The sequence below is a fragment of the Oncorhynchus clarkii genome, unplaced genomic scaffold, assembly GCF_045791955.1.
Source record: "Oncorhynchus clarkii lewisi isolate Uvic-CL-2024 unplaced genomic scaffold, UVic_Ocla_1.0 unplaced_contig_2148_pilon_pilon, whole genome shotgun sequence".
Taxonomy (NCBI): domain Eukaryota; kingdom Metazoa; phylum Chordata; class Actinopteri; order Salmoniformes; family Salmonidae; genus Oncorhynchus; species Oncorhynchus clarkii.
This window is the reverse complement of record NW_027258700.1, coordinates 1-27,604: the sequence shown is the minus strand read 5'-3', so window position 1 is coordinate 27,604 and position 27,604 is coordinate 1. Positions and strand designations below refer to the sequence as shown.

Here is a 27,604-nt window from a genome sequence, read left to right as displayed (position 1 = left end):
TACAATGTGGAATATTGTTCTAATCCTACACATTCAGTTACATTATTTAAATATTCCGTGTGTAACGTTAAACGGGGGAGCTAACATGGCTGCTATATGTGTACCGTTAAACGGAGGAGCTAACATGGCTGCTATATGTGTAACGTTAAACGGAGGAGCTAACATGGCTGCTATATGTGTAACGTTAAACGGGGGAGCTAACATGGCCGCTATATGTGTAACGTTAAACGGGGGAGCTAACATGGCCGCTATATGTGTAACGTTAAACGGAGGAGCTAACATGGCCGCTATATGTGTAACGTTAAACGGAGGAGCTAACATGGCTGCTATATGTGTAACGTTAAACGGGGGAGCTAACATGGCCGCTATATGTGTAACGTTAAACGGAGGAGCTAACATGGCCGCTATATGTGTACCGTTAAACGGGGGAGCTAACATGGCCGCTATATGTGTAACGTTAAACGGAGGAGCTAACATGGCCACTATATGTGTACCGTTAAACGGGGGAGCTAACATGGCTGCTATATGTGTACCGTTAAACGGAGGAGCTAACATGGTCGCTATATGTGTACCGTTAAACGGGGGAGCTAACATGGCCGCTATATGTGTAACGTTAAACGGAGGAGCTAACATGGCCGCTATATGTGTAACGTTAAACGGAGGAGCTAACATGGCTGCTATATGTGTAACGTTAAACGGAGGAGCTAACATGGCCGCTATAGAACGTTGACGTGTCGTGTAAAACGCACCAACGGCAGAAACGACAACGTTCCCAAACTCTCTAGCGACACACGTGGGCTCTGGTAGCAGGTAATGAGTGAGCTGCAGTCTGTCTAGTATTCCGCCTAGAAGACGTGTGGTTGATGTGAGATAAAGAGATTTAGGGTACGAGGACGGGACCGATGATATGTTATGTCTGCCGGTGGCACACCCACGGCTCCCTTTCAAAAGAAGGGAAGGTGAAAAAGGAAAGTGAGAGAGAGAGAGATGCACCAACCATTAGTTAGTGCAGGGTCAGTTCCATCTCAATTATGATTTGTGTTTACATATAATTGATTGGATGTGCGGGACATATACAGCACATTGTAGCCTGGGTACCAGTCTGTTTGTGCCATCATTCCACTCCTTGTCATTGCCAAACATATGACACAGAGTTTTAAAAGGAAGGAAAAAAAGAGTGGAATAATAGCACAGAACAGGTCTGTATTTCAGGCTACAGTAAGTCTATTGTACATGTCAGTCTTCTTCCGATGAGTGCAGAAGGGTCTCAGTGACCCGCTACAACAACAGGAGTCACTGTCCTTAGGGGAGTATTCATTAGTGCACAGTGTAGCAAACCCGCAGTGCAACGGGAAAACATTTAGCAACAAAATAGTTTTATTTCGGACAAATTCAGGTAGGTTCCTTTCCCGTTTCCCATTATGTTTGCTTCTGTTTGGTTCCTAATGAATACACCCCAGGACTCGGGGTGTTCTAGAATGGTTTCAGTCCAGGATCCAGACCACTTCCTCTTTTATGTGTTGTCCATCTTCCATTGTTTCAGGGCCTTTCGGTCGCAAAGTTATCTTGTTAAATTGTGCCTGGCAAAGTGTTTGAAACAATCTATCTTTTGCCACATTAGAAAAAAGCGGGGGGGGGGGCGAAATGTTACTAGTTATAGAGGAGTTTTTTCAAACTATTTATTTAATTAGGTTTCCGCTCGGCTTTGTGTATAGAAAATCAGCAGGATTTTTTAAAAACTTGGTGAGAAACAAATCTCCTTATGACAGCCGACGCCTTGGTAACTTTTAGAATAAACACAACAACAAACACAGAAGTGTAAACAATAGGTACATCTGGGTCTTAAATTAAGACAGTGGGGTGGGCAGATGTGTGTTGCCTGGTCCCAGATCTGTTTGTGCTGCCGTGCCAACGTTGGGTTTGACAATTGACCATAGGAGTTGGAAAGAGCACAGACAGATCTGGGACCAGTCTAAGATGTGCGGGAGGGGGTTCGGCTATTATAAAAGCTATTGGCACATGAGGGAGGGGACGTTGTCCTCCGTTCCAGATGAGTCTCTATGGTAACGGTTGCCCGCTACTATGGCAACGCGTCGCTTGTCAGTAAGGCCCTTTACTGTGTTCAAAGATCCCGATGGGGAAATGTTTGACGTGTGACGACCACTGTGCCGCCAACTGGAAAAACTTAACGTCGTTCCACTCCACGCCGTCAATCAGCACTGGAAGAAAATAACAGATTCAAAATAAAAAATCATCTAGAAATAATCCCAAATCACACAATGAAATTACCTTACAATTTACAAATTGTTATACTAAACCTAGTTCATGATTATCGATGTAATACCTGGATCAGATAAGCATCTGTTAAAAGACAAGATGGTCTTACAGCCAGACAGATGTAAACCCACACTAATGTAACAAGAGAGTTGGCGGTCTTCGTGTCCAGAGATGAGGAGTCTTACCCCTCAGCATGGTCTGCTGGTGCTTGGCAGTGCAGATCAGTCGACTGATGCCATCGATCACCTGGCTCTTAGACTCCACATCCTTGTCTTTAGTCTTCTTTGGCAGGAATATTACTGAGAAGGAGAGAGAGAACTGAAGAGTCAGGATTCCTAACTTTATGATGTCATAAAGGAAAACGCTAATCATCACAATCAACGATGTCGACGGACAAGTTTTTAGCAAAGTTAGGAATTCGGCCTAAACTCAAGTTTTAGGATTTAGGCTTTACATTTCGGTCTTTCCAATAGCTTCACTATCAGGATAATAATATATACAGGAGTGAGTCCATTCATTAAAGGGAGTGTTACAGAGAGACCCGACACTAGTAACGTCTGTGAGTGCAGCAGAACTTCATAAAGATACAATATAACCATTTTAAAATGTGCCCTCACCCTTCTTGTTCTTCTCCTTCATGACCACGGTCATGGACATGGCGGGCTGTGGCTGGGCCCCGGCCTGGGGGAGCCTGCTGACCTGCAGCGAGCGGAACGTACACTTCAGAGTGTTCTTAGAGGAGGACGAGTCCCTTTTCTCCACGTCTCTCTTCCTGTCAGCCGGGGAGGGAGCCACCCAGTAGTCCACCTGTAGTCCCATCAGCTCCCCCTGGGGAGAACTACAATACCCAGCAGAGGAAGAGAGACATGAAGAGAATAGTACGAGATGAAAAAGTTAGAAAATCAAATGTTAGCTAAATGAACAATATGGAAGCCATAATCAGTCTATTAAACCCCCAGACAGTTACCTTCTCTACTCCTCAAGAAGGAGTCGTGATGATGTACCTGTGTCCAGGTGTTAGCTGTACCTGTACACCTGAACCAGGTGTTGTGTCTGTGTGTTAGCTGTACCTGTATGAGCTGAACCAGGTGTTGTGTCTGTGTGTTAGCTGTACCTGTACACCTGAACCAGGTGTTGTGTCTGTGTGTTAGCTGTACCTGTATGAGCTGAACCAGATGTTGTGTCTGTGTGTTAGCTGTACCTGTACACCTGAACCAGGTGTTGTGTCTGTGTGTTAGCTGTACAGCTGAACCAGGTGTTGTGTCTGTGTGTTAGCTGTACCTGTACAGCTGAACCAGGTGTTGTGTCTGTGTGTTAGCTGTACCTGTATGAGCTGAACCAGGTGTTGTGCCCGTGTGTTAGCTGTACCTGTACACCTGAACCAGGTGTTGTGTCTGTGTGTTAGCTGTACACCTGAACCAGGTGTTGTGTCTGTGTGTTAGCTGTACCTGTACACCTGAACCAGGTGTTGTGTCTGTGTGTTAGCTGTACACCTGAACCAGGTGTTGTGTCTGTGTTAGCTGTACCTGTACAGCTGAACCAGGTGTTGTGTCTGTGTGTTAGCTGTACCTGTACAGCTGAACCAGGTGTTGTGTCTGTGTGTTAGCTGTACCTGTACACCTGAACCAGGTGTTGTGTCTGTGTGTTAGCTGTACCTGTACACCTGAACCAGGTGTTGTGTCTGTGTGTTAGCTGTACACCTGAACCAGGTGTTGTGTCTGTGTGTTAGCTGTACCTGTACACCTGAACCAGGTGTTGTGTCTGTGTGTTAGCTGTACACCTGAACCAGGTGTTGTGTCTGTGTGTTAGCTGTACCTGTACACCTGAACCAGGTGTTGTGTCTGTGTGTTAGCTGTACCTGTACAGCTGAACCAGGTGTTGTGTCTGTGTGTTAGCTGTACCTGTACAGCTGAACCAGGTGTTGTGTCTGTGTGTTAGCTGTACCTGTACAGCTGAACCAGGTGTTGTGCCCGTGTGTTAGCTGTACCTGTACACCTGAACCAGGTGTTGTGTCTGTGTGTTAGCTGTACACCTGAACCAGGTGTTGTGTCTGTGTGTTAGCTGTACCTGTACACCTGAACCAGGTGTTGTGTCTGTGTGTTAGCTGTACACCTGAACCAGGTGTTGTGTCTGTGTTAGCTGTACCTGTACAGCTGAACCAGGTGTTGTGTCTGTGTGTTAGCTGTACCTGTACAGCTGAACCAGGTGTTGTGTCTGTGTGTTAGCTGTACCTGTACACCTGAACCAGGTGTTGTGTCTGTGTGTTAGCTGTACCTGTACCCTGAACCAGGTGTTGTGTCTGTGTGTTAGCTGTACACCTGAACCAGGTGTTGTGTCTGTGTGTTAGCTGTACCTGTACACCTGAACCAGGTGTTGTGTCTGTGTGTTAGCTGTACACCTGAACCAGGTGTTGTGTCTGTGTGTTAGCTGTACCTGTACACCTGAACCAGGTGTTGTGTCTGTGTGTTAGCTGTACCTGTACAGCTGAACCAGGTGTTGTGTCTGTGTGTTAGCTGTACCTGTACAGCTGAACCAGGTGTTGTGTCTGTGTGTTAGCTGTACCTGTACAGCTGAACCAGGTGTTGTGTCTGTGTGTTAGCTGTACCTGTACACCTGAACCAGGTGTTGTGTCTGTGTGTTAGCTGTACCTGTACACCTGAACCAGGTGTTGTGTCTGTGTGTTAGCTGTACCTGTACACCTGAACCAGGTGTTGTGTCTGTGTGTTAGCTGTACCTGTACACCTGAACCAGGTGTTGTGTCTGTGTGTTAGCTGTACCTGTATGAGCTGAACCAGGTGTTGTGTCTGTGTGTTAGCTGTACACCTGAACCAGGTTTTGTCTGTGTGTTAGCTGTACACCTGAACCAGGTGTTGTGTCTGTGTGTTAGCTGTACCTGTACACCTGAACCAGGTGTTGTGTCTGTGTGTTAGCTGTACCTGTATGAGCTGAAGCTTGTGTTGACAGAGGGGGAGGAGGGAGGGGTGGGCGTGGCTTCCTTCAGGGCGGGGGACACCTGAGGAGGGGTGAAGGAGAGGAGGGCTGTCGCCATGGGAGCTGCATCGTCTGAGTCACCTGACAAAATACACAGGGATTATCATCATCGGGCTACACAATAGACAGAGGGTACAATTACAACAAGTGATAGACTGACAGATTAGGATTAGGGGTCAGATGCCTGGACACAGAGTAAACCTACACCTAGATTAAATATACAAGGATTAGGTTTAATTGGTGCTCAGGAAATCACCCCTATAAGTACTGTGTAACTACAGTATCACATCCAAAAAGTTGTCTTTGTCCCCTAAACTTGACATGAAAGCAGTGCGTACAACAGCATGTTGTTGGTACATATGGCATTGGTTACTTTATTATATATTAGCGTGAAAACCCCCCACACCTCACGACTAACCTGATGTTGCTGATGACTGTTCCACCAGTCCAACATTCACCATCTGGGGAGGGAGGTCAGAGGTCAGGGTGAAAAGTATGGACACAACGATCAGGTTCAAGGATAAGGACGTATCCTTTAGGGAAAAGCCACTTACCCCGATAAAGGGGATGAACTTCTGACAAGAGTCCTCGTCTGGGCTGTAGTACCAGGGGACAGACAGACAGGGGGGGGGGGGGGGGGCACAGGCACAGAGTGAGCATGTGTAGAAGTTCCAACCTATCAGGATGGAGGAGGGGATTGTCTCGTGTCTTATCTACTGAGACCAGAGGCTTTAACAACCCCATGATGGGTAGTAGGCTAGTGGCCAATCCTCAAGAAAGGGCTTCAGTTGTTGAGACACCCCTATCTGAGGTAGAACAACCTTGCTTTTTTCACATCTCTTATGTCTCCCATTTTATGAAATGGATGTTTGTGTAAAAATATTTTACTGCAAAACTGATCGCTATTGTGACACACCCCCTAAACTCAAACTGTATATAATAATGCCTGGAGGGGGAGGGGGGGGCACCCCCTAAACTCAAACTGTATATAATAATGCCTGGAGGGGGAGGGGGGGCACCCCCTAAACTCAAACAATATATAATAATGCCTGGAGGGGGAGGGGGGGGCACCCCCTAAACTCAAACTGTATATAATAATGCCTGGAGGGGGAGGGGGGGGGCACCCCCTAAACTCAAACTGTATATAATGATGCCTGGAGGGGGAGGGGGGGGGGGGGCACCCCCTAAACTCAAACTGTATATAATAATGCCTGGAGGGGGAGGGGGGGCACCCCCTAAACTCAAACTGTATATAATAATGCCTGGAGGGGGAGGGGGGGGGCACCCCCTAAACTCAAACTGTATATAATAATGCCTGGAGGGGGAGGGGGGGGGGGGCACCCCCTAAACTCAAACTGTATATAATAATGCCTGGAGGGGGAGGGGGGGCACCCCCTAAACTCAAACTGTATATAATGATGCCTGGAGGGGGAGGGGGGGGGCCCCCCCTAAACTCAAACTGTATATAATAATGCCTGGAGGGGGAGGGGGGGGCCCCCCCTAAACTCGAACAGTATATAATAATGCCTGGAGGGGGAGGGGGGGGGCACCCCCTAAACTCGAACAGTATATAATAATGCCTGGAGGGGGAGGGGGGGGGCACCCCCTAAACTCGAACAGTATATAATAATGCCTGGAGGGGGAGGGGGGGGGCACCCCCTAAACTCAAACAGTATATAATAATGCCTGGAGGGGGAGGGGGGGGCACCCCCTAAACTCGAACAGTATATAATAATGCCGGGAGGGGGAGGGAGAAGGGGGGGCACCCCATAAACACAAACAGTAAATAATAATGCCTGGAGGGGGAGGGGGGGGCACCCCCTAAACTCAAACAGTATATAATAATGCCGGGAGGGGGAGGGAGAAGGGGGGGCACCCCTAAACTCAAACAGTATATAATAATGCCTGGAGGGGGAGGGGGGGGCACCCCCTAAACTCAAACAGAATATAATAATGCCTGGAGGGGGAGGGGGGGGGGGCACCCCCTAAACTCAAACAGTATATAATAATGCCTGGAGGGGGAGGGGGGGGGGGCACCCCCTAAACTCAAACAGTATATAATAATGCCTGGAGGGGGAGGGGGGGGGGGCACCCCCTAAACTCAAACAGTATATAATAATGCCTGGAGGGGGAGGGGGGGGGGGGCACCCCCTAAACTCAAACAGTATATAATAATGCCTGGAGGGGGAGGGGGGGGGGGCACCCCCTAAACTCAAACAGTATATAATAATGCCTGGAGGGGGAGGGGGGGGGCACCCCCTAAACTCAAACAGTATATAATAATGCCTGGAGGGGGAGGGCACCCCCTAAACTCAAACAGTATATAATAATGCCTGGAGGGGGAGGGGGGGGCACCTAAATACATTTAATTTTTAATCTTTATGTAACCTTTTAACTAGGCAAGTCAGTTAAGAACAAATTATTATTTACAATAACAGGATCGGTGGGGTAAACTGCCTTGTTCAGGGGGCAGAACGACAGACTTTTTTTTTACCTTGTCAGCTCGGGGATTCGATCTAGCGACCTTTCGGTTACTGGCCCAACGATCTAACCACTAGGATACCTGCCGCCCCAGTATTTCAGTTACACATGTTGTGGCCAGACCGGAATCAATGCCAACCGTCCATAGTTAATATCCTCCTACCTGACATCCGAAGGAATATAAAGCAATGTGTAGGATATGACCTGCAGTACTATACACCACAATCAAAATTACGAGAAAAAAACATTGCTGTTGGAAAGATCTACGGGCAGGTCTGTTTGTGACAACCCTTTCACAGACTGTCCTTCACAACCAGACAACCAACCATTCCACGACTGCAGTATCCCTCATTCAGGCTGAGAAAACATCACAGTTAGTCAAGGGGTCTTCGTTGGCACATCTGCCACACAGCCCCGATACCCAGCCAGTCCTACAGGAAGGACAACGGCCTTGTCGCTGCAGATTGGCCAGACTGACCAGTGAGCTGTGTAACCTGGTCAGGGCCCCCAACCACTACAGTTAGCTGTGTAACCTGGTCAGGCCCCAACCACTACTGTTAGCTGTGTAACCTGGTCAGGCCCCAACCACTACTGTTAGCTGTGTAACCTGGTCAGGCCCCAACCACTACTGTTAGCTGTGTAACCTGGTCAGGCCCCAACCACTACTGTTAGCTGTGTAACCTGGTCAGGGCCCAGACTGACCAGTGAGCTGTGTAACCTGGTCAGGGCCCAGACTGACCAGTGAGCTGTGTAACCTGGTCAGGGCCCAGACTGACCAGTGAGCTGTGTAACCTGGTCAGGGCCCAGACTGACCAGTGAGCTGTGTAACCTGGTCAGGGCCCAGACTGACCAGTGAGCTGTGTAACCTGGTCAGGGCCCAGAACTACTGTTAGCTGTGTAACCTGGTCAGGGCCCAGACTGACCAGTGAGCTGTGTAACCTGGTCAGGCCCCAGAACTACTGTTAGCTGTGTAACCTGGTCAGGCCCCAACCACTACTGTGAGCTGTGTAACCTGGTCAGGGCCCAGACTGACCAGTTAGCTGTGTAACCTGGTCAGGCCCCAGAACTACTGTTAGCTGTGTAACCTGTTCAGGCCCCAACCACTACTGTTAGCTGTGTAACCTGGTCAGGGCCCAGACTGACCAGTTAGCTGTGTAACCTGGTCAGGCCCCAGAACTACTGTTAGCTGTGTAACCTGGTCAGGCCCCAGAACTACAACCACTACAGTTAGCTGTGTAACCTGGTCAGGCCCCAACCACTACTGTGAGCTGTGTAACCTGGTCAGGCCCCAACCACTACTGTTAGCTGTGTAACCTGGTCAGGCCCCAACCACTACTGTTAGCTATGTAACCTGGCCAGGCCCCAACCACTAATGTTAGCTGTGTAACCTGGTCAGGCCCCAGAACTACTGTTAGCTGTGTAACCTGGTCAGGCCAGGTTACACAGAAAGCAAGGAGAGAGAGAGAGAGACACAGAGAGAGAGAGACAGAGAGAGAGACAGAGAGAGAGACAGAGAGAGACAGACAGACAGACAGACAAGACAGACAGACAGACAAGACAGACAGACGAGTAATCTGTAGGATCGCTACCATTCCAGTAAGGGAACTGTTTATAATGAGAGTTACATGGACCTCGGACTTCCCTGAAATGAAAATGGATCATATAATATATGACTTACTAATATTCACATTCACACCTGAGACCTTGTAACACTAACGAGTCACATGACACCGGGGAGGAAAAATGGCTAATTGGGCCTAATTTGGACATTTTCACTTAGGGGTGTACTCACTTTTGTGGCCAGCGGTTTAGACATTAATGGTTGAGTCATTTTGAGGGGACAGCAAATTTACACTGTTATACAAGCTGTACACTCACTACTTTACATTGTAGCAAAGTGTCATTTCTTCAGTGTTGTCACATGAAAAGATATACTCAAATATTGACAAAAAATGTGAGGGGTGTACTCACTTTTGTGATACACTGTATATTTGACCTAAACCCTACCTGAAACAAGTGACCCTTATACCCAAAATAATAGTGGATAACAGAAAACATGTCTTCCATTTTGTCTACCAACATGTCTACCCTCACTTCTTGGACAGACCAGAGCGTTAGATATGCAGTTTTTAGAAACTGTTCTTCGTCCTGTAAGCATTACATGGCAACGCAGGAATTTTTATAGTGCACAGGGCTGCGAGCCAGAAGGTTGTGGGTTCACAGACCACCGTGGACAAGAATAGGGGTGGAAACATCTCCTTTAGAGTAAACGCATTGCATGAATCTTATGTGCGGGGTCTGAGAGCATTTTTATTTTATAAAAATGTCATGCAATTCTACATCATTTTACATATCTTTTTCAATACCACACAAATGACCAAAATTACAGGCTAAGAATGGACAGAGAGACCTGTGTTTTTGTCTTATATTTCCACTAATGCCAAATCAGTGTGTCTTGTTTGCAAATAATGAAATCTGAGACATCATTAGGAATCTGAGCATGGTACTTCCAGAAGTCTGACACTGACACGGAGGCAGGCTATTTAAAGAGCGCATTGTGGGTAGAGGAATTGGCCGATAAATCCTATCGATAACAGCCTATAGCCTGATTTGTGTCTGTCAAACAGGTACCTCTCTTATTTCTTAAAATAGGAAGAAATAGGCTCCAACAAAGACCTCTTGTTGTTTTAGTAAAGTCTCTAATTTAAAATGAAGACCGTTGAATTACACCTGCTCAAATTTGTCTACATTCAGCATCACGAGCTGGTCATTTCTGATTGGTTGTGCCTACATTCAGCATCACGAGCTGGTCATTTCTGATTGGTTGTGCCTAAATGCATCATGGGTATGAAACGTGTTATTTTTGAATAACAATCTATTATAGTAGTAGCAAGCTAACAAAGTTCACCTCCTCATCTTAACGCTCTCCTTCTCAAACACCTCCTGTCCTCCTCAACGCTCTCCTTCTCAAACACCTCCGTCCTCCTCAACGCTCTCCTTCTCAAACACCTCCTGTCCTCCTCAACGCTCTCCTTCTCAAACACCTCCGTACTCAACGCTCTCCTTCTCAAACACCTCCATCCTCCTCAACGCTCTCCTTCTCAAACACCTCCATCCTCCTCAACGCTCTCCTTCTCAAACACCTCCGGTCCTCATCTTAACGCTCTCCTTCTCAAACACCTCCATCCTCCTCAACGCTCTCCTTCTCAAACACCTCCTGTCGTCCTCAACGCTCTCCTTCTCAAACACCTCCGTCCTCCTCAACGCTCTCCTTCTCAAACACCTCCGTCCTCCTCAACGCTCTCCTTCTCAAACACCTCCTGTCCTCCTCAACGCTCTCCTTCTCAAACACCTCCGTCCTCTTCAACGCTCTCCTTCTCAAACACCTCCATCCTCCTCAACGCTCTCCTTCTCAAACACCTCCGGTCCTCCTCATCTTAACGCTCTCCTTCTCAAACACCTCCGGTCCTCCTCATCTTAACGCTCTCCTTCTCAAACACCTCCGTCCTCAACGCTCTCCTTCTCAAACACCTCCGTCCTCCTCAACGCTCTCCTTCTCAAACACCTCCGGTCCTCCTCATCTTAACGCTCTCCTTCTCAAACACCTCCGTCCTCCTCAACGCTCTCCTTCTCAAACACCTCCGTCCTCCTTAACGCTCTCCTTCTCAAACACCTCCGTCCTCCTCAACGCTCTCCTTCTCAAACACCTCCGTCCTCCTCAACGCTCTCCTTCTCAAACACCTCCGGTCCTCCTCATCTTAACGCTCTCCTTCTCAAACACCTCCGTCCTCCTCAACGCTCTCCTTCTCAAACACCTCCGGTCCTCCTCATCTCAACCCTCTCCTTCTCAAACACCTCCGTCCTCCTCATCTTAACGCTCTCCTTCTCAAACACCTCCGTCCTCCTCAACGCTCTCCTTCTCAAACACCTCCATCCTCCTCAACGCTCTCCTTCTCAAACACCTCCGTCCTCCTCAACCCTCTCCTTCTCAAACACCTCCGGTCCTCCTCATCTCAACCCTCTCCTTCTCAAACACCTCCGTCCTTCTCATCTTAACGCTCTCCTTCTCAAACACCTCCGTCCTCCTCAACGCTCTCCTTCTCAAACACCTCCGTCCTCCTCAACGCTCTCCTTCGCAAACACCTCCGTCCTCATCTCAACGCTCTCCTTCTCAAACACCTCCGTCCTCCTCATCTTAACCCTCTCCTTCTCAAACACCTCCGTCCTTCTCATCTTAACGCTCTCCTTCTCAAACACCTCCGTCCTCCTCAACGCTCTCCTTCTCAAACACCTCCGTCCTCCTCAACGCTCTCCTTCTCAAACACCTCCGTCCTCCTCAACCCTCTCCTTCTCAAACACCTCCGGTCCTCCTCATCTCAACCCTCTCCTTCTCAAACACCTCCGTCCTTCTCATCTTAACGCTCTCCTTCTCAAACACCTCCATCCTCCTCAACGCTCTCCTTCTCAAACACCTCCGTCCTCCTCAACGCTCTCCTTCTCAAACACCTCCGTCCTCCTCAACGCTCTCCTTCGCAAACACCTCCGGTCCTCATCTTAACGCTCTCCTTCTCAAACACCTCCGTCCTCCTCATCTTAACCCTCTCCTTCTCAAACACCTCCGTCCTTCTCATCTTAACGCTCTCCTTCTCAAACACCTCCGTCCTCCTCAACGCTCTCCTTCTCAAACACCTCCGTCCTCCTCAACGCTCTCCTTCTCAAACACCTCCGTCCTCCTCAACGCTCTCCTTCTCAAACACCTCCGGTCCTCCTCATCTCAACCCTCTCCTTCTCAAACACCTCCGTCCTTCTCATCTTAACGCTCTCCTTCTCAAACACCTCCGTCCTCCTCAACGCTCTCCTTCTCAAACACCTCCATCCTCCTCAACGCTCTCCTTCTCAAACACCTCCGTCCTCCTCAACGCTCTCCTTCTCAAACACCTCCGTCCTCTTCAACGCTCTCCTTCTCAAACACCTCCGTCCTCCTCAACGCTCTCCTTCTCAAACACCTCCGTCCTCCTCAACGCTCTCCTTCTCAAACACCTCCGTCCTCCTCAACGCTCTCCTTCGCAAACACCTCCTGTCCTCCTCATCTTAACGCTCTCCTTCTCAAACACCTCCATCCTCCTCAATGCGCTCCTTCTCAAACACCTCCGTCCTCCTCAACGCTCTCCTTCTCAAACACCTCCGGTCCTCCTCAACGCTCTCCTTCTCAAACACCTCCGTCCTCCTCAACGCTCTCCTTCTCAAACACCTCCGGTCCTCCTCATCTTAACGCTCTCCTTCTCAAACACCTCCGGTCCTCCTCATCTTAACGCTCTCCTTCTCAAACACCTCCATCCTCCTCAATGCGCTCCTTCTCAAACACCTCCGTCCTCCTCAACGCTCTCCTTTTCAAACACCTCCGTCCTCCTCAACGCTCTCCTTCTCAAACTGAACATAGGCTAAAGGCACGTAAGAGGGGTATTCTTGGGACTCGGTCTAATCCCCAAACATTTTCAGAAGACGCATTTGACAAGTAAAAATTCCTCCCCTTGACTGAAATGAAGTGGACAATATATGAATGCTGAATGTGAATGCTATGAATTATTAAAACACTTAGCATTAATGCTATTAATTATCATAACACTTATCAGGAATGCTATTAATTATTATAACACCAGGAATGCTATTAATTATTATAACACTTATCATTAATGCTATGAATTATTATAACACTTATCAGGAATGCTATTAATTATTATAACACCAGGAATGCTATTAATTATTATAACACTTATCAGGAATGCTATTAATTATTATAGCACTTATCAGGAATGCTATTAATTATTATAACACTTTTCAGGAATGCTATTAATTATTATAACACTTATCAGGAATGCTATTAATTATTATAACACTTATCAGGAATGCTATTAATTATTATAACACCAGGAATGCTATTAATTATTATAACACTTATCAGGAATGCTATTAATTATTATAACACTTATCAGGAATGCTATTAATGATTATAACACTTATCAGGAATGCTATTAATTATTATAGCACTTATCAGGAATGCTATTAATGATTATAACACTTATCAGGAATGCTATTAATTATTATAACACTTATCAGGAATGCTATTAGCTGTTAATTAAGCAGTTAAACACAAAGGGATGCATTTTCATACTGCAAAAATTTGTGCCGAAAAAATACCTTAAACCCTCATGATAATCTGTCAGCGTGATTTTAACCTGCAGCTTTTCTTCACCAATGTTAAAAGGAGGCAGATATTTAACTACGGTTTAGTAAACTGAGAAACACATCTTTCATAATCCACATTGTTGAAGAAATGTTTCAAATGAAATCCCGCTGCCAGATTATAACTGCTTTTGCACTCTATAAATGTTGCCTATAAAGTTGTGAGTTAGCTAAATGGCACCACGGTGTGTGTGTGTGTGTGTGTGAGTCAGAGTGTGTGTGTGTGTGTGTGTGAGAGTGAGAGTGTGTGTGAGTGAGAGTGAGTGTGTGTGTGAATGAGAGTGAGAGTGTGTGTGTGTGTGAGAGTGTGTGAGTGAGTGTGTGTGTGTGTGTATGTGTGCGTGTGTATGTGTGCGTGTCCTTTCTTACCTCTTCTGTTTGTATGTGAGCATGGCCTCAGCGATGGGGAGCTGGTGAACTCCGTTGGCCCCGACCATATACTGGGTTACCCTGGAAACCACATCTGGACTCTCCTGCACTGTACACCACATGACAGGAGTGACTGATTGGTTGTTTTAATGTCTTCAAGAGTAAATTCTTTCCACAGCTCACACACACACACACACACACACACACACACACACACACACACACACACACACACACACACACACACACACACATGTAGTATAGATACATCTTAGATGTGTGTTAGGGTTGTGAAATACCGTCTGGAAAGGGAAACAAGCAGGAAATCCAAGAATCCTCCAACCTGGGAATTTCCGATAAACTTAAAGAGATTTTTTGCAACCCTCGTGTGTGTGTGTTTAACCCTGTCCTACCTATGACTGGAGCGTCGGGCTTGTGAAAGAGGTCCCTCCACGCAGTGTCCTGGAATAAACTGTTGTATCGATAGTCGATGGTGCCCAGGTACTTGGAGACTGGGTGAGATCCTGTCCACAATCAAAAGGAAGAGAAACGTCAAATCACTGATAACGACAAGTAAGAACTCTCTAGAAGTAAAAGGCATAATAAAAAAAGTATCATACTATCTTTAAAACAAACTAGGGTTGCAAAATCCCCAGACAACATTCACAGGGTTTTTTTTCCCATGACTCACAAGTGTAGAGAAACTTGTAGAGAATTTTGTAACCCTAAAACGAACAAACATTTGGTTATATTCCAACTACAAGGTGTGGTCTGAATGACTGTCCACCCCCCCCCCCTTATCTCTCACCTAGTGGTATGATGAGGAACCTCATGTAGCCCAGCCAATCAGGGGTCTTGTAAGAGAGGTGGTCTACAAAGAGCCTGAGGACTGCACCGAGGTAGTGCTGGGCTCCAGCCACAGCTATCTTTATGGGGATGGGCGTCTGGCTGTTACAGTTACAGCTACATAGGAAGCATCGTGTTACAGCAAGGAGACAAACATATTAACAACCTGTAACGGAAGACCTATAGCTACAATACTAAATCAATAACGCGTACGGGAGAGGATCGGCTCGGTAACTACGACGACAAGAGTGCGTGGCGCTGCTAGCAGCGCCAATGTTGTGTTCCAAGTCTTTCAGGGATTCACAGACACACACTGATAATGTACGAACAAGTGAGTTGTTTTTTGGGAGAAAAATCATTCTGCTAAGTAGTGTATATTATTATTATTATTATTATGATTACAATGAGAATGTGAAAGAGGAGGCTTACAATCTCTGTATGCGTGAGACGATGGTGTTGAAGGCGGCCTGGATGTCTGCTGTAGTACAGGTACACACCACCGGGAGGTGCTGGTTCTGGAGAACGCCTGACAGATACTGAAGAGAATAGAAACAGAGAAAACAGAGAATATATAAAAACGAGAGATGCCGAAAGAGGAAATGTAATGTGAGAATAAGTGTTTGTTAAAGAGAAAGAAAAGGTTTAAATGTAAAAAAAAAAATATATATTTAAAAACCGCTCTTTTGGTCGTCATGGAGACGACGAGTGGTCACCCAACGTTTTTCACTTCAGTCTATGTCATTTCCTGTCTCTTACCTGGCCCTGCCAATCAGATGTGTTGATGAGGATGATGCTGTCAGGTAGCTGGTGGTCAGACACCAGGATGTGGTTCAGCTGGTCATACACGGTCTTCCTGGGGATCTGGGGAAGGGGGAATATACTTATGGAAGAACATCGAAAAGAAATTCATCTCACATCTAAGACACAATCACTAGAAACATCTATATATTAAAGTTACAGACTCGGGAATTCTGACTTGATCGGTCAGTCTGCTCCTCCTCCTACCTGTAGATGGCAGTGTGTGTCGAGGGAGCGTTCGTTATCCAGGCTGTTGGCTCTCTCGTTCTGTGGTCTGTTGGGCTGGCGCTCCTTTAGGGATGTACTCCTCCCTCTCCTCCCCGCCAACTTAGGTTCCTGCCTGGGGAAGACGTGAGAACGCACACTACAATGAGGACAGAGCAGGGCCAGCTTGAGGGGAATGCAGGGTAGGAGGTAGGGAGTGGGACACTACAATGAGGACAGAGCAGGGCGGTTGGGGGTGGGACACTACAATGGGACAGAGGGGCGGTAATTTTAACATGTAGGGGGTGGGAGGGGAGGGTAATTTTAACATGTAGGTAGGGAGTGGGAGGGGAAGGTAATTTTTACATGTAGGTAGGGAGTGGGAGGGGAGGGTAATTTTTACATGTAGGTAGGGAGTGGGAGGGGAGGTAATTTTTACATGTAGGTAGGGAGTGGGAGGGGAGGGTAATTTTTACATGTAGGTAGGGAGTGGGAGGGGAGGGTAATTTTTACATGTAGGTAGGGAGTGGGAGGGGAGGGTAATTTTTACATGTAGGTAGGGAGTGGGAGGGGAGGGTAATTTTTACATGTAGGTAGGGAGTGGGAGGGGAGGGTAATTTTTACATGTAGGTAGGGAGTGGGAGGGGAGGGTAATTTTTACATGTAGGTAGGGAGTGGGAGGGGAGGGTAATTTTTACATGTAGGTAGGGAGTGGGAGGGGAGGGTAATTTTTACATGTAGGTAGGGAGTGGGAGGGGAGGGTAATTTTTACATGTAGGTAGGGAGTGGGAGGGGAGGGTAATTTTTACATGTAGGGGGTGGGAGGGGAGGGTAATTTTTACATGTAGGTAGGGAGTGGGAGGGGAGGGTAATTTTTACATGTAGGTAGGGAGTGGGAGGGGAGGGTAATTTTTACATGTAGGGGGTGGGAGGGGAGGGTAATTTTTACATGTAGGTAGGGAGTGGGAGGGGAAGGTAATTTTTACATGTAGGTAGGGAGTGGGAGGGGAGGGTAATTTTTACATGTAGGTAGGGAGTGGGAGGGGAGGGTAATTTTTACATGTAGGTAGGGAGTGGGAGGGGAGGGTAATTTTTACATGTAGGTAGGGGGTGGGAGGGGAGGGTAATTTTTACATGTAGGTAGGGGTAAAGGGGTATGCTCCCAACATTTGAATGGGCAGACTGGTTTCCTACAAACTGAACCATGGATGGAAACAAGCTGAAGTTGAGAAGACACTCAGCAATTCATCTTTCCCAGATTCCTTGCATCCGGTCTTCTCACTTCCTTTTCAAAACACATTGGAGAAGAAGGTTTTAAAGATGGACCTTTCTCCTCCAATGAGGAGGCGAGGAGACGGGATGCGTTGTGGGAAATGGCGTGAAGATGAACTGAGAGAGTCGGACAGTATTTACCATCTGTTGGAAGGGATGATGAGGGACTCGGTCTTCTTCATCTTGCCAGTAGGGGGCAGCTTCTCCAGGAAGGTGTCCATGTTGTCCATCTCCAGCTCTGTAGTGGGGGTCACTGCCTCTGGTTGCCCTTCCTGCTGGGACGGAGCAAAGACAGGGACAATGTGTTGTATTGGGGATGTGATGTCTGTTTGTACACTGTATACTTGGAGCATGTTGATATTTGTAAACTGACTGGGTCTTTAATTGCCCCTGAGGGGGTGATATTTGTAAACTGACTGGGTCTTTAATTGCCCCTGAGGGGGTGATATTTGTAAACTGACTGGGTCTTTAATTGCCCCTGAGGAGGTGATATTTGTAAACTGACTGGGTCTTTAATTGCCCCTGAGGGGGTGATATTTGTAAACTGACTGGGTCTTTAATTGCCCCTGAGGAGGTGATATTTGTAAACTGACTGGGTCTTTAATTGCCCCTGAGGGGGTGATATTTGTAAACTGACTGGGTCTTTAATTGCCCCTGAGGGGGTGATATTTGTAAACTGACTGGGTCTTTAATTGCCCCTGAGGAGGTGATATTTGTAAACTGACTGGGTCTTTAATTGCCCCTGAGGGGGTGATATTTGTAAACTGACTGGGTCTTTAATTGCCCCTGAGGAGGTGATATTTGTAAACTGACTGGGTCTTTAATTGCCCCTGAGGGGGTGATATTTGTAAACTGACTGGGTCTTTAATTGCCCCTGAGGGGGTGATATTTGTAAACTGACTGGGTCTTTAACTGCCCCTGAGGGGGTGATATTTGTAAACTGACTGGGTCTTTAATTGCCCCTGAGGGGGTGATATTTGTAAACTGACTGGGTCTTTAATTGCCCCTGAGGAGGTGATATTTGTAAACTGACTGGGTCTTTAATTGCCCCTGAGGGGGTGATATTTGTAAACTGACTGGGTCTTTAATTGCCCCTGAGGGGGTGATATTTGTAAACTGACTGGGTCTTTAATTGCCCCTGAGGAGGTGATATTTGTAAACTGACTGGGTCTTTAATTGCCCCTGAGGGGGTGATATTTGTAAACTGACTGGGTCTTTAATTACCCCTGAGGGGGTGATATTTGTAAACTGACTGGGTCTTTAATTGCCCCTGAGGAACAAAATAAAGTTGTATTGAAATGAATTTAAATGAAAACAAAGACCAGCGTTTTCTAGGATAACATAATACCTACATATGAGCCCTTCTCTGAGACACTGTCCACCTGGAACGTGGCCTCGCTGCTCTCAGTCGGGTCTGGTTCCACCTGGAGGGAGAACACAGGGAGGGAGAACAGAGGGAGGGAGAACAGAGGGAGGGTGAACAGAGGGAGGGAGAACAGAGGGAGGGAGAACAGAGGGAGGGAGAACAGAGGGAGGGAGAACAGAGGGAGGGAGAACAGAGGGAGGGAGAACAAAGGGAGGGAGAACAGAGGGAGGGAGAACAGAGGGAGGGAGAACAGAGGGAGGGAGAACAGAGGGAGGGAGAACAGAGGGAGGGAGAACAGAGGGAGGGAGAACAGAGGGAGGGTGAACAGAGGGAGGGAGAACAGAGGGAGGGAGAACAGAGGGAGGTAGAACAGAGGGAGGGAGAACAGAGGGAGGGAGAACAGAGGGACAACAATGAAGGAGAATAGTTACCACCTATTACTGATGGGGTTTACTGACCGGGCTGGGTGGTTCTGTGTTACGGACCGGGCTGGGTGGTTCTGTCTGTTACTGACCGGGCTGGGTGGTTCTGTCTGTTACTGACCGGGCTGGGTGGTTCTGTCTGTTACGGACCGGGCTGGGTGGTTCTGTGTTACGGACCGGGCTGGGTGGTTCTGTCTGTTACTGACCGGGCTGGGTGGTTCTGTCTGTTACTGACCGGGCTGGGTGGTTCTGTCTGTTACTAACCGGGCTGGGTGGTTCTGTCTGTTACTGACCGGGCTGGGTGGTTCTGTCTGTTACTGACCGGGCTGGGTGGTTCTCTGTTACTGACCGGGCTGGGTGGTTCTGTCTGTTACTGACCGGGCTGGGTGGTTCTGTCTGTTACTGACCGGGCTGGGTGGTTCTGTCTGTTACTGACCGGGCTGGGTGGTTCTCTGTTACTGACCGGGCTGGGTGGTTCTGTGTTACTGACCGGGCTGGGTGGTTCTGTGTTACTGACCGGGCTGGCTGGTTCTGTGTTACTGACCGGGCTGGGTGGTTCTCTGTTACTGACCGGGCTGGGTGGTTCTCTGTTACTGACCGGGCTGGGTGGTTCTCTGTTACTGACTGGGCTGGGTGGTTCTGTCTGTTACTGACTGGGCTGGGTGGTTCTGTCTGTTACTGACTGGGCTGGGTGGTTCTGTGTTACGGACTGGGCTGGGTGGTTCTGTCTGTTACTGACCGGGCTGGGTGGTTCTGTGTTACGGACCGGGCTGGGTGGTTCTGTGTTACTGCCCGGCTGGGTGGTTCTGTCTGTTACTGACCGGGCTGGGCGGTTCTGTCTGTTACTGACTGGGCTGGGCGGTTCTGTCTGTTACTGACCCGGCTGGGTGGTTCTCTGTTACTGACCGGGGTGGGTGGTTCTGTCTGTTACTGACCGGGGTGGGTGGTTCTGTCTGTTACTGACCGGGCTGGGTGGTTCTGTCTGTTACTGACCGGGCTGGGTGGTTCTGTGTTACTGACCGGGCTGGGTGGTTCTGTGTTACTGACCGGGCTGGGTGGTTCTGTCTGTTACTGACCGGGCTGGGCGGTTCTGTCTGTTACTGACTGGGCTGGGCGGTTCTGTCTGTTACTGACCCGGCTGGGTGGTTCTCTGTTACTGACCGGGGTGGGTGGTTCTGTCTGTTACTGACCGGGGTGGGTGGTTCTGTCTGTTACTGACCGGGCTGGGTGGTTCTGTCTGTTACTGACCGGGCTGGGTGGTTCTGTGTTACTGACCGGGCTGGGTGGTTCTGTGTTACTGACCGGGCTGGGTGGTTCTGTGTTACTGACTGGGATGGCTGGTTCTGTGTTACTGACCGGGCTGGGTGGTTCTGTCTGTTACTGACCGGGCTGGGTGGTTCTGTGTTACTGACCGGGCTGGGTGGTTCTGTGTTACTGACTGGGCTGGGTGGTTCTGTGTTACTGACCGGGCTGGGTGGTTCTGTCTGTTACTGACCGGGCTGGGTGGTTCTGTCTGTTACGGACCGGGCTGGGTGGTTCTGTGTTACTGACCGGGCTGGGTGGTTCTGTCTGTTACTGACCGGGCTGGGTGGTTCTGTGTTACTGACCGGGCTGGGTGGTTCTGTGTTACTGACCGGGCTGGGTGGTTCTGTGTTACTGACTGGGCTGGCTGGTTCTGTGTTACTGACCGGGCTGGGTGGTTCTGTCTGTTACTGACCCGGCTGGGTGGTTCTGTCTCTTACTGACCGGGCTGGGTGGTTCTGTCTGTTACTGACTGGGCTGGCTGGTTCTGTGTTACTGACCGGGCTGGGTGGTTCTGTCTGTTACTGACCGGGCTGGGTGGTTCTGTCTGTTACTGACTGGGCTGGCTGGTTCTGTGTTACTGACCGGGCTGGGTGGTTCTGTCTGTTACTGACCGGGCTGGGTGGTTCTGTCTGTTACTGACCGGGCTGGGTGGTTCTGTCTGTTACTGACCGGGCTGGGTGGTTCTGTGTTACTGACTGGGCTGGCTGGTTCTGTGTTACTGACCGGGCTGGGTGGTTCTGTCTGTTACTGACCGGGCTGGGTGGTTCTGTGTTACTGACTGGGCTGGCTGGTTCTGTGTTACTGACCGGGCTGGGTGGTTCTGTCTGTTACTGACCGGGCTGGGTGGTTCTGTCTGTTACTGACTGGTCTGGGTGGTTCTGTCTGTTACTGACCGGGCTGGGTGGTTCTCTGTTACTGACCGGGCTGGGTGGTTCTGTGTTACTGACCGGGCTGGGTGGTTCTGTGTTACTGACTGGGCTGGGTGGTTCTGTGTTACTGACCGGGCTGGGTGGTTCTGTCTGTTACTGACCGGGCTGGGTGGTTCTGTCTGTTACTGACCGGGCTGGGTGGTTCTGTGTTACTGACCGGGCTGGGTGGTTCTGTCTGTTACTGACCGGGCTGGGTGGTTCTGTGTTACTGACCGGGCTGGGTGGTTCTGTGTTACTGACCGGGCTGGGTGGTTCTGTGTTACTGACTGGGATGGCTGGTTCTGTGTTACTGACCGGGCTGGGTGGTTCTGTCTGTTACTGACCGGGCTGGGTGGTTCTGTGTTACTGACCGGGCTGGGTGGTTCTGTGTTACTGACTGGGCTGGGTGGTTCTGTGTTACTGACCGGGCTGGGTGGTTCTGTCTGTTACTGACCGGGCTGGGTGGTTCTGCTTGTTACTAACCGGGCTGGGTGGTTCTGTCTGTTACTGACTGGGCTGGCTGGTTCTGTGTTACTGACCGGGCTGGGTGGTTCTGTCTGTTACTGACCGGGCTGGGTGGTTCTGTCTGTTACTGACCGGGCTGGGTGGTTCTGTCTGTTACTGACCGGGCTGGGTGGTTCTGTGTTACTGACTGGGCTGGCTGGTTCTGTGTTACTGACCGGGCTGGGTGGTTCTGTCTGTTACTGACCGGGCTGGGTGGTTCTGTGTTACTGACTGGGCTGGCTGGTTCTGTGTTACTGACCGGGCTGGGTGGTTCTGTCTGTTACTGACCGGGCTGGGTGGTTCTGTCTGTTACTGACTGGTCTGGGTGGATCTGTCTGTTACTGACCGGGCTGGGTGGTTCTCTGTTACTGACCGGGCTGGGTGGTTCTGTGTTACTGACCGGGCTGGGTGGTTCTGTGTTACTGACTGGGCTGGGTGGTTCTGTGTTACTGACCGGGCTGGGTGGTTCTGTCTGTTACTGACCGGGCTGGGTGGTTCTGTCTGTTACGGACCGGGCTGGGTGGTTCTGTGTTACTGACCGGGCTGGGTGGTTCTGTCTGTTACTGACCGGGCTGGGTGGTTCTGTGTTACTGACCGGGCTGGGTGGTTCTGTGTTACTGACCGGGCTGGGTGGTTCTGTGTTACTGACTGGGATGGCTGGTTCTGTGTTACTGACAGGGCTGGGTGGTTCTGTCTGTTACTGACCGGGCTGGGTGGTTCTGTGTTACTGACCGGGCTGGGTGGTTCTGTGTTACTGACTGGGCTGGGTGGTTCTGTGTTACTGACCGGGCTGGGTGGTTCTGTCTGTTACTGACCGGGCTGGGTGGTTCTGCTTGTTACTAACCGGGCTGGGTGGTTCTGTGTTACTGACCGGGCTGGGTGGTTCTGTCTGTTACTGACCGGGCTGGGTGGTTCTGTGTTACTGACCGGGCTGGGTGGTTCTGTGTTACTGACCGGGCTGGGTGGTTCTGTGTTACTGACTGGGCTGGCTGGTTCTGTGTTACTGACCGGGCTGGGTGGTTCTGTCTGTTACTGACCGGGCTGGGTGGTTCTGTCTGTTACTGACCGGGCTGGGTGGTTCTGTGTTACTGACTGGGCTGGCTGGTTCTGTGTTACTGACCGGGCTGGGTGGTTCTGTCTGTTACTGACCGGGCTGGGTGGTTCTGTCTGTTACTGACTGGGCTGGCTGGTTCTGTGTTACTGACCGGGCTGGGAGGTTCTGTCTGTTACTGACCGGGCTGGGTGGTTCTGTCTGTTACTGACCGGGCTGGGTGGTTCTGTGTTACTGACCGGGCTGGGTGGTTCTGTGTTACTGACTGGGCTGGCTGGTTCTGTGTTACTGACCGGGCTGGGTGGTTCTGTCTGTTACTGACCGGGCTGGGTGGTTCTGTGTTACTGACTGGGCTGGCTGGTTCTGTGTTACTGACCGGGCTGGGTGGTTCTGTCTGTTACTGACCGGGCTGGGTGGTTCTGTCTGTTACTGACTGGGCTGGCTGGTTCTGTGTTACTGACCGGGCTGGGTGGTTCTGTCTGTTACTGACCGGGCTGGGTGGTTCTGTCTGTTACTGACCGGGCTGGGTGGTTCTGTGTTACTGACTGGGCTGGCTGGTTCTGTGTTACTGACCGGGCTGGGTGGTTCTGTCTGTTACTGACCGGGCTGGGTGGTTCTGTGTTACTGACTGGGCTGGCTGGTTCTGTGTTACTGACCGGGCTGGGTGGTTCTGTCTGTTACTGACCGGGCTGGGTGGTTCTGTCTGTTACTGACTGGTCTGGGTGGTTCTGTCTGTTACTGACCGGGCTGGGTGGTTCTCTGTTACTGACCGGGCTGGGTGGTTCTGTGTTACTGACCGGGCTGGGTGGTTCTGTGTTACTGACCGGGCTGGGTGGTTCTGTCTGTTACTGACCGGGCTGGGTGGTTCTCTGTTACTGACCGGGCTGGGTGGTTCTCTGTTACTGACCGGGCTGGGTGGTTCTCTGTTACTGACCGGGCTGGGTGGTTCTCTGTTACTGACTGGGCTGGGTGGTTCTGTCTGTTACTGACCGGGCTGGGTGGTTCTGTCTGTTACTGACTGGTCTGGGTGGTTCTGTCTGTTACTGACTGGTCTGGGTGGTTCTCTGTTACTGACCAGGCTGGGTGGTTCTGTCTGTTACTGACCGGGCTGGGTGGTTCTGTGTTACTGACCGGGCTGGGTGGTTCTGTCTGTTACTGACCGGGCTGGGTGGTTCTCTGTTACTGACCGGGCTGGGTGGTTCTCTGTTACTGACCGGGCTGGGTGGTTCTGTCTGTTACTGACCGGGCTGGGTGATTATGTCTGTTACTGACCGGGCTGGGTGGTTCTGTGTTACTGACTGGGCTGGGTGGTTCTGTGTTACTGACTGGGCTGGGTGGTTGTCTGTTACTGACCGGGCTGGGTGGTTCTGTCTGTTACTGACCGGGCTGGGTGGTTCTGTGTTACGGACCGGGCTGGGTGGTTCTGTCTGTTACTGACCGGGCTGGGTGGAACTGTGTTACTAACCGGGCTGGGTGGTTCTGTCTGTTACTGACCGGGCTGGGTGGTTCTGTGTTACTGACCGGGGTGGGTGGTTCTGTGTTACTGACCGGGCTGGGTGGTTCTGTGTTACGGACCGGGCTGGGTGGTTCTGTTTGTTACTAACCGGGCTGGGTGGTTCTGTCTGTTACTGACCGGGCTGGGTGGTTCTGTCTGTTACTGACCGGGCTGGGTGGTTCTGTTTGTTACTAACCGGGCTGGGTGGTTCTGTGTTACGGACCGGGCTGGGTGGTTCTGTGTTACTAACCGGGCTGGGTGGTTCTGTTTGTTACTAACCGGGCTGGGTGGTTCTGTGTTACGGACCGGGCTGGGTGGTTCTGTGTTACGGACCGGGCTGGGTGGTTCTGTGTTACTAACCGGGCTGGGTGGTTCTGTCTGTTACTAACCGGGCTGGGTGGTTCTGTTTGTTACTAACCGGGCTGGGTGGTTCTGTTTGTTACTAACCGGGCTGGGTGGTTCTGTGTTACGGACCGGGCTGGGTGGTTCTGTGTTACTAACCGGGCTGGGTGGTTCTGTCTGTTACTAACCGGGCTGGGTGGTTCTGCTTGTTACTAACCGGGCTGGGTGGTTCTGTGTTACGGACCGGGCTGGGTGGTTCTGTCTGTTACTAACCGGGCTGGGTGGTTCTGCTTGTTACTAACCGGGCTGGGTGGTTCTGTGTTACGGACCGGGCTGGGTGGTTATGTGTTACTAACCGGGCTGGTGTGGATGCCGATCTCTGTCTGAGAACTGGAGAGAGAAAGGCCCTCGAAATATGGCCTGCAATAACAAAAAGAATGTCTTTAATAACACAAGTGAAAACATCATGAATGTATAAAATAAATGTTTAAATGCTGTAAAAGTAACAGTTGGAGCTGATTTAAAAAAAGCATCTTACAAATCTGAGTGATAGCAACTGAAAACACAGGCATATACACAACATGACCAAAAGTATGTGGACACCTGCTTGTCGAACATCTCTTTCCAAAATCATGGGCATCAATATGGAGTTGGTCCCCCCCTTCGCTGCTATAACAGCCTCCACTCTTCTGGGAAGGCTTTCCAGTAGATGTAGGAACATTGCTGCTATAACAGTCTCCACTCTTCTGGGAAGGCTTTCCACTAGATGTTGGTACATTGTTGTCATAACAGCCTCCACTCTTCTGGGAAGGCTTTCCACTAGATGTTGGAACATTGCTGCTATAACAACCTCCACTCTTCTGGGAAGGCTTTCCATTAGATGTAGGAACATTTCTGCGGGGACTTGTTTCCCATACAGCCACACGGTATTAGTGAGATTGGGCACTGATGTTGGGCATTAAGGCCTGGCTCACAGTCGGCGTTCTAATTCATCCTAAAGGTGTTTGATGGGGTTGAGTTCAGGGCTCTGTGCAGGCCAGTCAAGTTCTTCCACACCGATCTCGACAAACCATTTCTGTACAGACCTCGCTTTGTGCACGGGGGCCTTGCCATGCTGAAACAGGAAACGGCCTTCCTAAAACTGTTGCCACAAAGTTGGAAGCACAGAATCGTCTAGAATGTCATTGTATGCTGTAGCATTAAGATTTCCCTTCAGTGGAACTAAGGGGCCTGAACCATGAAAAACAGCTCCAGACCTTTATTCCTCCTCCACCAAACTTTACAGTTGGCAATTAGCAGTTGTGCAGGTAGAGTTCTCCTGGTATCCACCAAACCCAGATTCCTCTGTCAGACTGCCATATGTTGAAGCGTGATTCATCAACCCACAGAGAGAGTTTCCACAGCTCCAGAGTCCAATGGCGGCGAGCTTTACACCACTCCAACCGATGCTTGGCATTGCACATGGTGATCTTAGGCTTGTGTGCGGCTGCTCTGCCATGGAAATCCATTACATGAAGCTCCTGATGAACAGTTCTTGTGCTGACGTTGCTTCCAGAGGCAGTTTGGAACTCTGTAGTGAGTGTTGCAACCGAGGACAGATGATTTTTACGCGCTTCAGCACACGCCGGTCCCGTTCTGTGAGCTTGTGTGGCCTACCACTTCGTGGCTGAGCCGCTGTTGCTCCTAGACATTTCCACTTCATGATAACAGCACTTACAGTTGGCCGGGGCAGCTCTAGCAGGGCAGTATTCTGACCAACTGACTTGTTGGAAAGGTGGCATCCTATGACGGTGCCACGTTGAAAGTCACTGAGCTCTTCAGTAAGGCTATTCTACTGCCAATATTTGTCTATGGAGATTGCATGGCGGTGTGTTCGATTTTATACACCTCTCAGCAATGGATGTGGCTGAAATAGCCGAATCCACAAATTTTAAGGGGTGTCCACATACTTTGTATATAGTGTAAGTACAAACTGAAAACGAGTCCGACTCACTTGAGCTTGGGTTTTGGGGTGCTGAGGACACTGTCGTCATCGTCTACTTCTGGTCCACTGTCACTGGGGTTTTCAAACTCCAGACTCTCTAGGTCCAGATCCTCCTCTACCTCTGGAGGGGGTTCTGCCGGGTCCTGCTCCGAGTCCAACACCTGGAACATTCAGAGAGACACACGCACAGAGAGAGAGAGAGAGACAGGTGGGAGGGAGGGAGAGAGAGAGAGAGAGAGACAGGTGGGGAGGGAGAGGGAGGGAGAGAGACAGGTGGGGAGGTAGAGAAGTAGAGGGGGGGTGGAGATGGAGAGGGGGGGTGGAGATGGAGAGGGGGAGGTGTAGAGATAGAGAGTCAGAGAGAGAGAGACAGGTGGGAGGGAGAGAGAGAGAGAGAGAGACAGGTGGGAGGTGTAGAGAGAGAGAGTCAGAGAGAGAGGTGAGAGACAGGTGTAGAGATGGAGAGGGGGAGGTGTAGAGATAGAGAGTCAGAGAGAGAGTGAGAGACAGGAGTAGAGAGAGAGATAGAGAGTCAGTAGAGAGTAGAGAGTCAGAGAGAGAGTGAGAGACAGAGTAGAGAGAGGGAGAGTCAGTAGAGATAGAGAGTCAGAGAGAGAGTCAGAGAGAGAGATAGAGAGTCAGAGAGGGGGAGAGTGAGAGAGATAGAGAGTCAGAGAGAGAGTGAGAGTCAGAGAGTAGAGTCAGAGGGGGAGAGAGAGATAGAGAGTCAGAGAGAGAGTGAGAGA

At 49.7% G+C, this 27,604-nt stretch overlaps 1 protein-coding gene across 1 annotated transcript; it reads right to left on the bottom strand.

The window, feature by feature from the left end:
- Positions 1-1,643: 1,643 nt before the first annotated feature.
- On the bottom strand, positions 1,644-27,019 carry LOC139398207 (phosphofurin acidic cluster sorting protein 2-like; the record flags this gene model as incomplete). The annotated part of the gene is made up of 16 exons (XM_071144330.1): positions 1,644-2,219; positions 2,463-2,576; positions 2,895-3,115; positions 5,214-5,349; positions 5,687-5,729; positions 5,823-5,865; positions 14,362-14,470; positions 14,775-14,885; positions 15,170-15,324; positions 15,637-15,743; positions 15,964-16,068; positions 16,213-16,345; positions 17,623-17,753; positions 18,834-18,905; positions 25,231-25,294; positions 26,868-27,019. Coding segments are annotated over 16 exons (1,815 nt in total), but the record flags the coding sequence as incomplete, so codon positions are not given.
- Between the last annotated feature and the right edge of the window lie 585 nt (positions 27,020-27,604).